Raw genomic sequence first — 14,926 nt, 5'->3', positions numbered from 1 at the left:
TTCATATTGCATTCCACTGATGTTCATGCTTGAGAACCATGCAACCAAGTTACCAGAACAAATGCAAAAAAAGAGGGGGAAAAACCTCATAATGTTTTAAGTAAATTTATGATTTTGTGTTGGGCTGCATCCATTGCTGTCCTGGGTTGCATGTGGACAAGGTTGCTCTATTGCAAAATGCTTTGACGACTTTGGGTGCTTTGGAAAATGAAGAAATAATATTTCTATGTCTATCGGTGGATTGAATGTTTCAGCACATTCCATAGTATGATCAAAATTAGCTATTGTGTGGTTTCTGTATGCACTGCGGGCATTTATTCTTGGCACTTAGTTTATGCACAAATGAGAAACACAAACAGCATGTAGCCACAGACTTCAGGCCTTGAGTTCATGACAAAAAGGACCATTTACTTCCTAGAGTTAAGTGCTACATAGTTAAGTGTCATGTTCTTGGACAACGAAAATAGTAGCGTTCTCTAGCTTTGTCTACCAAGTCACAAACTATCTGTGACCTATTCAAAGGCATGAACTTATGAGTCTGTTTCAGCATTAAAAATATAAAGGAATCTTGCAGCATCTCTAAGACTGAGAAAAAGAAATTTCCCACATAAGGTTTTGTGGATTTCAGCCCACTTCATCACGGCCAGAAATCCACAAAAGGTTATGCTAGAAATGTCTTTTTCCCCCAGTTAATTTCAAAGGTGCATCAGGATTGCTTTATGCCTTTTTATCTAGGGCTTGCCAACTTTAAATAGTTTCTCCAGACCTTTTGAACTAATTTTGGCCCAGCTTCTCAAACATACTTCACCTTGATGCTTGGTGTTCAAAAGCCCACAAAGGCACGTATTTTTCTTTGCAGCACACACTCTAAATGTGTGTCTAAGGCTTCTGCAAACATGAGCTTTCACAGTCACTCAAACAGGAAGAGTAATTGAGAAGATGTGCACCCAGCAGCTCCCTGCATCAAAAATAATGAGTACATTCTGCCAATGGAAGCTCCATAGATGCATCAGATCCTTTGTACTTGCCAGATATCCCTGGAATGGCAACTGTCCAAATGGCTCGGTATTTAAGATAGCGAACCTTTGTAGATCAAGGAGATGGAAATAACAAATGGGGAAAACAGAAAACAGAAGAGCATTTATTAATTTAACTGCTTCTCTCACAATCAGCAGCTCTCTGGGATTTATGATCGGTGGGTTTTCCATAGTTGATACGAACTATCAAGCCAACCTTTTGTGTTATTTGGAAGAATGTTTAATACATTGCTAGAAGACCTTAGCCCAGACCTCTAAGTAATACTGAAATGTGTGGAACGGTCAAAAACTCATTAACTAGAGGTTCAAAATGCATCATGTCTAAGAGATTAAATGGATCAGCAAGACAAGAGATGCATAAAATGTACCTCTAATATTAGGTTTAGTGCCTTGACCATTGGTTGCCATTTGCGCAAGGACATGAAGCACAACATTCTCCATTGCCTGATTATAGATTGACAGTGAAAGTCTTCCCCCTCCCATCACACTATCTATATTCAAGCATCATGACCCACACTCAGATTGGTAGCAATTTAGAACCATGCTCATTTACGTAGTTCAAGAGATTTATACCCTACCCTATGGACCTTATGGTAATCTATTTATTATATGGATATTGAACAGTGTGTGTCTATGTGTGTGTGTCTTCTATCTCACATCATTATCCTGTCTTAAATAAGAACCTGGAAAATCATTTCTAAAGGTAATTAATTCTTGTCACTCATTGTAGATTTTTAGGAGACGATCCATTTCTGTTATTCATTACTATGTTGGAAAATTAATTGCAAAGCTTGTTGCTTTTTCGTTACTGGGCGGAGTGGGGTGGATGAAAAAACATAACTGATAAGAGAATAGCATAAGACCTGAAATGTTCCTTAAAGGATAATTCCCCTTTAAGGAAATCTTGAAATTTCTGTGATAAGCTATGGTAAAAAAGTAACCTGAACATGTTACTTGTTATGTTTCCCAAAGGGTGAAATCACACCTGTTGCATTATTTGAGGATGTTAATTTCTATCCACATTATTCCCTGTGTAAGTATCTAATCTATTTGTTTATTCAAACCTCCATTTTAACATAATATCAAGTGCCTTACATAGATTATTAATAATGAACCAAAAGGTATTAATGTTTCATGACATCTCCGACATACATTTATCACACACATATTCAAACTGTGATGTAGAAGAGATGCCTGAAAACTCAGTATCTCACATTGTGACAAATGTGACTTGGCCAAATTGGTAACATTAGAGAGAACTGGGTTGCTGTGAGTTTTCCGGGCTGCATGACCATGTTCCAGAAGCATTCTCTCCTACAGTTTTGCCCACATCTATGGCAGGCATCCTCTGAGGTTGTGAAGTCTGTTGGAAACTAGACAAGTGAGGTTTATATATCTGTGGAATGTCCAGGGTGGTAGAAAAGGGGAAACCATGAAAATGAACAAAAACTGGCTACCAGTACTTTAAAAACCCTCCAAAATCAGGAAAGTAAATAAAGAACAACACTAAGAAAACAGGGGAAATCCAGACAAGAAACAATCAGGGCCAGCTAAGACCCTCCAACAAAGGATTCCCCCCAGGCTGGAAACAGCCAGGCTTTGAAGCTGCAAGGCTATTAAATGCTAATCAAGCTGGCCAACTGCCTCAAACAGACAAGAGTTCTTTCTCCCACCCTGGACATTCCACAGCTATATAAACCTCACTTGTCTAGTTTCCAACAGACCTCACAACCTCTGAGGATGCCTGCCACAGCTGTGGGTGAAATGTCAGGAGAGAATGCTTCTGGAACATGGCCATACAGCCCAGAAAACTCACAGCAACCCAGTTATTCCAGCCATGAAAGTCTTCGACAACACAATAGAGAGAACCATTGCAGCTCCCACTTTGAGAATCATATGTGTGTTTAGAACAGTGAAATTCATTTCCTGCTCTTTGTTGAGTAGATTGATTTCTGAATTTGAGGGCAGGGGGAAACCTAGGCAAGATATTTCAGCATAGCTCAATACAGAAAAAGGAAACACAATGCAGTTTTTGGCATGGTTCCCCAGGAAAGGTCTGGTTCCCAGATGCCTCTCTCTCTCCAAGCTGCTTTAGTCATGTGAAGCAACTGGTATGTATGCATTCTCTGCACTGACAGCAATGTGTAAAGAAATCCAACCAGAGAGACCATTTGCCATACTTTCATTCAGTGTCAACATAATTAGACACCCTGTCTTTTCTGGCAGTTCGAAAATTACCTTGTCCTATAAATTTGCTTGCATTTTGTTCTGCTTGTGCTGACATTCCTTACTTCACAAGCCAGCTAAAAGTTTGACTCACACAATAGAAACAAAGGCAGAAAAATCAGAATGAAGAGAAAAGTGTGACTCCACTCCAGCACATGTACAAGGAATGTTTACTGCCAGTTTGCACTATATCATCAAAAGTTGTGCAAGACATATATCCATAGCAAAGAGGTGCCTGTGTTTGAAATCATTACTCTTTGGATCTACTTACAAAGACTAGATTGTACCCTCTCAGATGCATAGTCAAATAATAAGTAAAATACTTTATGGCCTACAAAATTTGTAGAAGAACAAAAATCCCATGGCTGTATCTATCCCCACTGTCTTATTTCCTGCAGTTGAAAAAAGAACACATTAAATATAAGTTTTGTGTGTGCTTTCTTTTATCATAAAGAGCACTTCATAATTCCCGCTCCAACGATAACTATTAAGTGATAGCCACAAAATAAAGTAGTTCAACAGAAGAGGTAAGTGCTGCAGGCTTCGACAGATAATTGAGAAACAAAACCAAAGTGGATACATAGTTGTTTCATGGCCTTGTCTTAACAATTTGTGGCAACTTTTGGATGTGTAGTCTTGTTTGGGTATTAGTTCTAATGCTTCTTGAATCTGCATCTGTTATCTTCTAGTGTTACGTCTGTGTAAAGTGCCAATGTTACACATGGAACAGAGATCAAACAAAATTAACTTTTTCATCTAGCAAACTAGTTTAAACTATTGTAAACATATGGAAGACCTGTTAGCATTCTTAGTTGCCACTGCAGTGGCAAAGCAAAGGGACACTGTATTCTAATAGACTAGAAAAATCACTGCCACATACTTTTCATCCACAGAGGATAATAATTCATAAAAAATGATTTTTTAAAAGCTGATATAGGAATATTTATGTATTTTCTTATTTACTACATTTATATCCCACCCTTCTGACCCCAAAAGGGACTCATTGAATACTTTTTATCATATCAATTTTTGTACTTACAAATGGAAGGTGAAAGCTAATGCAACACAGGGCAGAATTGCTCCGTAACATGTTCCATCAGTAGGATGGGTTAATACCACTGCCAGCATGTAGGTCTTTTTTTATTTTAAAAATCACTTACTCCAATAAAGAAAAATATTTGATTAGCTTTCTTAATTAAGAAGCTTTAGGTGCTCTTACTGCTTATTACAGGGAAAACCAGCTGATTCCTTATCCATCTAAAACACAGACGTATGCTTTTCATCTTAAGAACAGAGAAACATCTCGAACTCTGAAGATTATCTGGGAAGGAATCCCACTGGAGCACTGCAGCACACCAAAATACTTAGAAATCATTCTGGACCATTCTATGACTTATGAGAAGAACTGCTTGACTATCAAGCAAAAAGTAGGTGCTAGAAATAAGATTGTATGAAACCTGACTGGTACAACCTGGGGATTACAATCAGATACAGTAAAGCTTTGCGCTTTACTACTCTGCTGCTGAATATTCATGCCCAATGTGGAATACATCTCACCACATTAAAACATTGGACGTGGCTCTTAAAGAGACATGCTTTATTATCGCAGGATGCCTACGTCCTACACCGCTGGAGAAATTATACTGTTTAGCCAGTATTGCACCACCTGTCATCAATCGGGCAATAACAGCCTGTAATGAAAGGACCAAGGCAATGACATCTCTGGCCCATTCTCTGTTTGGATATGAGCCAGCAAGCCAACATTTTAAATGAAGAAATAGCTTCCTAAAATCTACAGAGATATTCGCAGGAACACCTCAGCAAGCGAGAGTCCAAAAGTGACAGGCTAAAACCCGGAACAGTTTTCCTTCACAGGCACGATTGGTGGGGATGAGGGAGGGGGCCTTCTCGGTGGTGGCCCCTCGACTCTGGAATTCACTCCCTAAGGACATCAGACATGCCCCAACATTGGTAGTCTTTAGGAGGAGCCTGAAAACGTTGTTCCAGTGTACCTTCCCAGAATAAGAAAAACTCTTAGCAATATGTCTTCAAATGCACTCTAATATTGATTTAGGATTGTCTGCGTGCCCTCATCTTTCCCTAAAAACCCTATCCTAGTTTACCCTACCTTGTTCATGCCCAGCATTTTAATTTTTAATTATTACATTTGGCCTGGCCATAGGTTTTTAAATGCTGTATATTATTGTTATTGCTTATTGCTTATTGTGTATTTTTTTGTTTTTGAGTTCTATTTTAACTGTTCTGTATTGATTATTTGTTATCGCTTTTGTTTATTGATGTGCTGTGGGCTTGGCCTCATGTAAGCTGCACCGAGTCCCTTGGGAAGATGGTAGCGGGGTACAAACAAAGTTTTTATTATTATTATTATTATTATTATTATTATTATTATTATTATTAACGTCAACCAGTGGCTGAGGCCGGACGAGATACTCCCTTCTGGGCACACAGAAGACTGAGCGACCTAGAAGGTGCTGAACAGGCTGCGTTCTGGCACCAAAAAATGCAGAGCCAATCTTAAGAAATGGGTCTATAAAGTGGAGTTCACAGCATGTGAGTGTGGAGAAGAGCAAACCACTGACCAGTTACTACAATGCATTCTGAGTCCTGCCACATGCAGGACTCAGAGGACCTTTATACAGTGACACCAGAGGCACTCCAAGTGGCCAGCTTCTGGTCAAAGGAAATTTAGCATAATGTCAAGTTTTTTACTTTGTTTGTGGTTTCTTATGCATTATAACTATATTCTCAATTTGCTTCTGATATGATAAATATTTTTTTTAAAAAAATGTCCTGGATTCTGGAGAACTAGGTTTAGTGAACTATTGCTTAACTAAAGATCACACCACTTCTCAGTCATAGACAGGAATGTCACGGAAGAAAACAACTTTGTATGAAGATTCAGAAACATTCTGCTTTAGGTACGTAATGTGCCAAAGATAGTCATGAATAAACAAAATGTTGTTAATGTGTTACAGCTGTCAAAAATGTAGTCAACAGTGAAAAGGCTCTGATATAAGTAAAATTACTTTTGCCTCCCTAGGATGACAAGATTCTCCAGCATGGGATTCTCTCTCTCGATAGCTGCAGCCAACGTCTGTCACATACCGGTCACATCGTATTGGCTTTACAAATCAATAGTGTCAAAAATGCTTTCATGTTGGTCCATTGAAAGCCATAAAGAGAATGATTGATCAGTACTAGTAATAAGATATCGGATTTTAATACAAAGAAAATTTGTGGAGATGTGAAAATGCTTGATCATTTTTCTTCCTTCCTTAAAAGTCAAACAGTGTAATGTGATGGAATCTGCACAGTTTTTCTATACAAGGGTCAGTTTCAAAGGGTGGTAGTGGTGGTGGTGGGGAGGATTTGAAGTCACAAAATGCTAAGGTGGGTTATTGAGACACTAAAATACTTGCCAACACAAAATACCTCCTCATGCATGGCTTTTGCTTGTACTGTTCAGGTGATACAAGATGATTTGGACTACATAAAAGTACCATTACTGTTGATCTGCCCCATAATAATATTTATTCCACTACAACAACACGAACATGGGTCAATAGCATGATGTGCAGCTAAAAAAGCCAATGTGATTCTGGGCTGTATCAAAGTACAGTATCTAGGAGGAGGGAAATAATAATATCCAGAGGAGGGCAAACAGAAAGGTAAAACATCTGGAAACCATGCCCTATGAGGAGTATCTTAGGGAGCTGTGTATGTTTAGATAGAATAAGAGGTGACATGATAGTCATGAAGAGAGCAAGCTTGTTTTTTGCTGCTCTAGAAACTAGGCCTTAAATGACAGGAAAAGAGATGCCACCCTAAACATAGGAAGAACTTCCTGAGCTTCTAGAATATGGTCATACAGCCCAAAAAACCTACAACAACCCAGTGATTCTGGCCATGAAAGCCTTCGGCAATACTTTCTGAGCTGTTTTGACAGTGCCTTGGAGTGTGGGGAAATCTCCTTTTCTTGACATTTTTAAGCAGAGGCTGGAATGCCATTTGCTGGGAGAGCTTTGGTTGCATATCCTTGCATAGCAGGGGGTTTGACAGCATGACCCTTGTGGTCTGTGTCATGTTGTCTGTGATTCCATGAACACATAGGCAGTACTTAGTAAAGAGTTGCAAGGGGATTCAACTACAACTTTCAGTATTACAAAGTCATCTGATAAGGGCTGCAGAATGCAATGAATCAGTTTTCTCAATTGTGCAGGCAGGAATACCTATTATCCATATTGAATTGTACACACATTGAGTTTTGTTCCTTACATTAAATGCATGCCAGTTGGAGAGGATGGCCTATTTTCCTACATACGTTCACTATACAAAATTTGAACATCTAACTCACATGACAACCATATTTGGGTATGAGGATCTCAAATCAACATCTATAATAAGAAACTTAGTATAGAGGAAAAGTTTTAAACACAACTGCTCATGTGTAGCTTCCAAAAGGCTAAAGTTTACAGGTGCTCTACCATGTTTTACAGCAAATGCAAGGGACCACACTGGTAAATTACCCAGAATTTGAAAAGATTGCTTTTTGCACTACTACCTCTTAGGCTTCACCAATCAGCGTGGCAACATGTGGCCATGTGAGTAGGAGGATTCCAAGAGTAGCAGTCCCTAAAATTAACTTTACTAAGTGTTGAATTCATTGTGTCACAATGATGTTATATGAATGCACTGTTTCGAGAGGAGTATGAATATACTGTTGCACCTGTTGGCACAAAAACTCCTTTGGAGACAAACACGCTTATGGACTGAAGCTGCAAATGTCACAGGTTTTATTACATTTGTGACTGATGCCAAAGTCCAATTATTGCTGACATTTGGGGTTTGGGCCTGAAATCCTGCAAAGGTCAGTGTGAACAGTGAAGTAATACTCCCTGGAAACATTTTGTAAAAGGAAAGCCGAGCAGAGGTTCCTCCAGGCATAGAACAGTTTATGGTGGCAAAACTATGTATTACTTGGCAAAACGCAGGGCAAAAGCGATCCGATACAGCCTATGACAAATGGGGCAATTATTGTTTTATTTGCCCAAGTGATAAAATATACATGTTGGGGGGAAATTGTTGAGTCTAAGAAAGTCCAGTGTGAGTAGAAAATCAAGTTTTATGATGAGTGGTTTTGTACAATGAAATTATAATGCCTTTTATTCAATATTTTAAAAACATATTACCTGTGCTAGGCTGAGAAGATACTTCTGAATCCTAGGGGTCTGAGTGTGTCTGAAATAGTTTCCCCCCCCCCCTTCTTTTGAAAGACAGAAGTGCCATCTGAAACATGTTCCTAATCACAAATTGGAAAGTCCCTTCAAAATAAGTTTGCCATGAAGCACTGGGAGATGGTGACAGATTAATATATGAAGGGGAGAGGGAATTCACTAGGGACAGTCAGTGCTCTTAGGAAAAGTGGAATTAGTCATACAATTCTTTGGATTCATGACAAAGCTAGTGCTTGAACTCTTCAAAACACTAAAGTGACATATAAACAGTCGTGTCCATTGTTCAAGTATTCCTACAACTGAAACCTGGGTGGGAGCTAATCTAGGGCTGAAATCCGAAATGCAGAATAAGTTCCTAAACATGCATCCATCCTTCATGCCAATTTACAAGGCAGACCATTAGAAACGATGCTTCATTATGACATTTCTGTGATAATTTCTAGCTTAACCTCATTCCATTTACTCTTACTCTTACCTAATAAAACTCACTGCCTATTTTACACACTGGATTTTATGGTGTGAGATGGGACCTTATTTGAAAGGGAATGAAACTGTAGGAAATAGCGAGAGAACTCCAGAATAACTTTGGCTGAGCTGATTCCTGGACATGACATGTAAATATTGGCATTATTGCCAGAGTAATTACTTGTCCCCATCCTACCCTGGTTAACAAAAACCCAGATACAACTAGAGGAAGAAATAAATAGATTAGCTTCTTCATCTAACAGTCCAATATCAAAGTGAGCAGTTTAGTGGATGACAATTTAAAATACTATGTTTTCAGCATTCTTGGATAATGGCATGATCCTCTAAGTTGATCAAGGGTTCCAAATAAAAGTTTTTGACCACATTGAATATATTTTATTTCATAAACCATCTTGGTTTCAGTTTTGGGGAAAATATTAAATATAAAGCATAAGAAATCTTTGTGAAGAGAAGATGGAGGCCCGGAGGCACAACCTTGAATCAGACCAGAAAACAAAGAGTCCTTTGCAGTCTTAAAAACCAAGGCCTAAATCCAAGTTTTATTCCCAACTAGGGAATAACTGAAAATGGCATAACTACACATTGAATCAATAGGTCCTCTCCATTTGGGATTAACAATGGATTTAGGCCTAAGACATGTATAATATAAACCAGACTTCTCCAATATGCTGCCCTCCATATGTGCTGGACAAAGTCTCTCATTATTCCCAGACTGAATGGTCATTGTCCATGGTGGATGGGGATAACGGAAATTGTAGTATCACAAATTTGGGGGATCATGGGTTCAGGGACAAATGCTCAACACATAAAGATGTATTCTTCAAATCAGTTGTCTTTTTCAAGGGTCAGGCAACAGTCACATCCCAGCTTTTTATAGCAAAATGATTATTTTAGAGAATAATGAAATAAGCACTAAAGGCTTCCTGAAGCTATCTGTCAGAAACAATGTTTTAGAGTCTGCCTCATTTTTTATATATACTCAATATTTTCTGAAGACTGAAAATCCTCTAGCATGCATTAGACATTTCTGTGATTTACACTGTCCAGTTAAGCTTCTGAGTAATAACTTTCTCTGCTCTTAGAACAGTATTTTACTACAGTATTATCTTTAGAGCGAAAGTGTTGCTTTTCTCTTTATTTAAGATCTTGTGTTTTACACAATACAATCTTTCCTTTCAATGGAATTTTATACAGTTACAAAACTTCTCCTGCCATTTTAACCCTCTCTAGGCATCAAAGGAAAGATCTGATAGGAATTACATCAGGTTGTCTAAATGTAAATAAAACAACTACAATGATCATAGTAAGTAAGAAACCAAAGTATAATCAGACTAAGAAGGAAAACAGTCAAACCACATCCTATAGTGTTTATTTACAGTTCATCACCAAAGTTTCTTCCTACTCAAGACACCCCTGTTCTTTTTCAGGGTATATATCATATATTAGGAATGGCTAAGAGCATAGAGAACATGTGGTTAATGCAAATGACAGGATAAATAAATGGGAAAAACATGAGCAAATGAATCAGTGGGACAAACGATAAGGCACGTCACTTTTTAATTAAATAATAATGCAATAGAGATGATGCTAATGAACCAATAATCTCAAGAGAGCATTTTTACAATTCCTGCCTAATTCCAATGCTCTTATTAACCAAGAAATGATTCAGACCTGGTTCTTGAAAATATCACAAATTCTTCTTTAGATGCCACACAATTTTGGCATCTGTCAGAGAAGTCTATATGGAATTGAAGCAGACACTCTTTGACTCAACCCAAGTCTTTTGCATCCCGGACCTGTCTGCTAAACTGCACTTTTCCCTGTCTCTTTGGACCTTCATTATGTATAGCCATTATGTAATGCCTTAAAAATACCTGGCAGCTCTTCATAAATGTCATCATCCACTGGTTCGTTTTTCTGGAGAGGAGGCATGACAGCATCTGCAAGATCTTCATATTCCTCTTCTGGAATAACTTCAGACCCCATGTCTGTTAAGAGGAATTCAAGAAGAGTTAGATAACAGGTAGACTTCAGTTTTAGAACCAATTATGGTATATTGATTCAATCCCAATGGCATTATTTAGAAATTCCATGAAAATAGAAATGATTTTTTTCAAAATTCCATTTCATTTTTAGAAATGCAGTTAGCACTTTAACTAAAGAGCACTCCAGTGAATTTTACTACCAAACATGGAGAGGACTCCTTATTCCCCACCTCTAAAAACACACTCATGAATTGCACTGTCAAACCAATGCAGTGCCATTCTAAGATAAATCACAGCAAATTGTGTGAGAAAGCAAAAAAGCTTTATAAATGCATTATATAAACAAAATATATTTTTTTATCAAGTGGCATACCTTGCAGGACAAACCTGAGGCTCTGTACCCATTCCTTAGCTTCTTTAGGAGTAGCAGCTGTAAACTGTTCAGAAACTTAGTTTTACTAGGAGTGATCACAAGAATATAAAAAAATAACAACCAGCATCATAACTGTAATGCAAAGAAAGCAGCTTTTCTTATTACTTCTTCAAGGCACCATTAGTAATTCTTTACATGTCTTCTGGTACTTTTCTTGCAAGGATGCTTCTTATAATGTCCCGTTAATTTTGACAAATTTACGTAATTGAAGCGTAGGATGATGGATTTGAAACTCTGATCAGCAGCTGGCAGCTGTGCTGGAAAAAAAAGCTGCTTCCCTTCATCAATGTCAAGCGCAGGATTGATGAACAAAATTCGCCCTTGACAATTAGAAGACACCCATGAATTTCTTTAGACTGCTGGGTACAGTTTTCTTAAAAATGTTCTTGTCAGAATCCAACACAGTATCTGACAACTTAATTAACTGGCTTTCAACTGCAATCTCAGATATTTAAAACTTATTAAAGTTACATTCCACTTTGATGTCTAGCTGATAGATTCCTGAACCGCATTGTTGATATGTGCTTTTAACATTGAGTTCCCTCCTAGACCTCTAAGTAATACAATACATATTAAAGACTTGTGTGATATATATATATATATATATCCTCAATAGTTCTACAATATTATTCAGCCAAGAAATCAAGAAGACCTATTAGATAATAGATATTGAAATATAACAAGTGAAAGGGACAGATAGATAAAACTGACATATAGGATATTCTTCTTATTCAAAAAGATAATACTAGAATTTAATCTAATTGCTTTTGTTTAAAGAATCTATTATGAATATACAGGGAAAGCAAATAAAGAGAGTTTCTTCTTCTCCTCCGGTATATCAGGGGTTGTTATATTGAAATGTTAATGTCTCCATAACTGGAACAGTAACAGTTTTATCAATTTAATTTCAAGATGACATAAAAAGTCCAACCTGATAAATGCGTTTATCAGGAGCAGCGATTTCAAAACAGCAATCTTTCTTTCCATCCTTCCGAAGGGTATTATTCATTCTGACGGTGTAGCCATCTATAGCAAATTCACCTTTCTGTTGTTTGTCTGTCGCAGATAAAAAGCAAAGATAGAACTTCATTTGCAACGTTGCACGTGAATGGCCCACTGGGTTATCATTTATTCAGATTTGGTTCTTTCCCTTTCATGAATATGCGAGAGAATGGGTTAGACATTATTAGCTGACTGGCTCATGTGATGTTTTGGGAGATAAAATTCTTCTTTAAGAAGGGACACACTAAGTACAATCCTATGACGGATGCCGATAGAATCCCACAAGGCCATGCTTACAGATGGTCTTGTTTAGCAGGAAGTGCATCCAATGACTCCTGTACCTCGGGGAGAGCCAAAAACTGGAACCTGGAACATGCAGGAGAAATGTACCATAAATCAGTGTGTCTCTATCTCTCTGGTTCACTAGCCAGAGGAAAAACCTGCCCAATGAAGAAGAACAAACTACTTGGTTTACCTGCTACATCTTCCCCCTTCACTTTTACAGTCACTGTAAAAGTTGCTGTTTACCTATGGATCAACTCTAAAGAAACTATGGCTTTCAAAATACATTTATTTTTATTATTTTTATTTATTTTTATTATGACTTTTGTTCATGCAAACCAACACACACAGTGATGAGTTTGCAATGAATATAACTTCAGGGATGGATCAAAATACAAGCAGTCCCCAAGTTAGGTTGCACGTTTGTTCTTAAGTTGAATTTGTATGGAAGTCGGAACAGGTACATTTTTTAAGTGTAACTTCAGATAGTGTGTGTGTGTATATACCCACACATATACACATACACACACATACATATATACAAACACACAAACAAGCTTTGGATAGCAAAGGGAAGGGTTAACACACCTGTGTGTTTGTTTTGCTTAATGTGATTAGAGATCACTGTTCAGGAGATTTCCCCTCACTTTCTGTCCCTGTGATCATTGGATTTTGAAAAATTTGGCTTGCTGTGGAAACTAGGATTGGTGAAAAAGCATCAGCAGAGACTTCTTTCCCCCATGACAACTTTTTCAGGAGTGACTTCCTCTTCTTAAGGATAGATTTCCTCTCATTTCCTGTTATCTCACTCCTGTTCTTAACTATGAGTTGTTTGTAAGTCAGATGTTTGTAACTTGGAGATTGCCTGTACACATACACAGAGATTGGAGCTATGAAAATTTCACATGTGGTTGTCTAATAGAGATTGAAAAGGAGAGATCAGTACTACTCCTAGTATTGAAGATGTGATGGCTGCCATGCTTGGCTACCTTATAATAAAAGGAAACCAAACAGAGGTGGATTGAACTTTAGGTTAGATCTGGACAACCCGAGTTCTCCTTGGAAGGCTAGATATCCATGGCTGTTTAAAACCACATTTCCTTGCGTAATCTGTTGACTTTACATTCCAAAACTATAATTGGTAACACTTTTACAAGGAACAGTCCCTAATATCTGGTAGTTAAAAGATATTTGTTAAACACCTGATAAAGTTTTTCCTGAATGAGGCTTCAGATGCAAGACACACAGGGAGCATTAGGCAGGAAGAATTGCCCTTCAAAAATTAAATTTTCAAAATCCAAATGTCATAGGGACACAAAGTGAGGTGAAATCTTCTCAACAGGGAAACAGAAGGTAAAACAAATATTACAAGTGTGTTAACTGTTCTCTGTGCTATCCAAAACTTTTAAAAACAGACTGGAGTTACACTTTAAAATGTACCTGTTCCAACTTACATACAAATTCAACTTAAGAACAAACCTACAGAACTTATCTTATTCATAACCTGGGGACTGCCTGTGTGTGTGTGTAATAACCTTTTTCTGTTGGTACTAAAAATCATCAGATTTTAGAATGGAAGAAATACAGTATATTATAGTTGAAATAAAGAGTTAAGGCTCTTACAAGTCCAATCATGCTCCAGAGGCCATGGACACAGTAAATTAAGGTGTTTGCTGTGGCTTGAAGATTATGTCAGTAATAAAAGCAATGCAACATCATCTATTGTGCTTGTTTAAATTTACTCTTCCCATTGTCAGTGACAGAAACAAAAACACAGGAGAGATTTAGGGGGAGAAATATATAGGCTCCATGTTTCCCAGCTCATCTCCGAAACCTTAATGGGGTGTCTTAGCCTAAATCAGACTAGATCTTGCCCAAATCCACCTACCTCTTCGTGGTTGAAGGCAAAAGAAGTGAATAATCTTTCTCTACTATACTTCCAACTATGAAAACTCTGGAAATTATTTTTAAGCAAGTTCAAAAGCACGGAAAAGTGACATTTCAGAGCACACAGACTGTTTTACAAATACCAGATAAAGCCAGCTGGCATAACACGGAAATGGTGGAAAGCAGACACAAGTAGAGGTAAATGGTTTATTATTAATGGTTTAAAAATAAATGGTGATGTGATGATTTGGAAGGATGCAAATGTGTTTTTATCATGTCAGGAGTGACTTGAGTCGCTTTTGGTGTGAGAGAATTGGCCGTCTGCAAGGATGT

General features: G+C 37.7%; 1 protein-coding gene across 2 annotated transcripts in view; it reads right to left on the bottom strand.

Annotated features, from left to right (window-relative positions):
• Positions 1-14,926, bottom strand: part of SKAP2 (src kinase associated phosphoprotein 2) — a 139,723-nt gene that overhangs the window by 46,615 nt on the left and 78,182 nt on the right. For both annotated transcript variants that reach the window (XM_060782053.2, XM_060782052.2), the window contains exons 7-9: positions 12,354-12,478; positions 11,363-11,426; positions 10,879-10,992 (exon numbers count right to left, since the gene is read on the bottom strand). In XM_060782053.2, the coding sequence (XP_060638036.1) occupies positions 10,879-10,992; positions 11,363-11,426; positions 12,354-12,478 (303 nt within the window). The remainder of the gene's footprint in view (positions 1-10,878; positions 10,993-11,362; positions 11,427-12,353; positions 12,479-14,926) is intronic.

The sequence above is a fragment of the Anolis sagrei genome, chromosome 6 (assembly GCF_037176765.1).
Source record: "Anolis sagrei isolate rAnoSag1 chromosome 6, rAnoSag1.mat, whole genome shotgun sequence".
Classification (NCBI taxonomy): domain Eukaryota; kingdom Metazoa; phylum Chordata; class Lepidosauria; order Squamata; family Dactyloidae; genus Anolis; species Anolis sagrei.
This window is presented reverse-complemented; position numbering and strand designations above follow the sequence as displayed.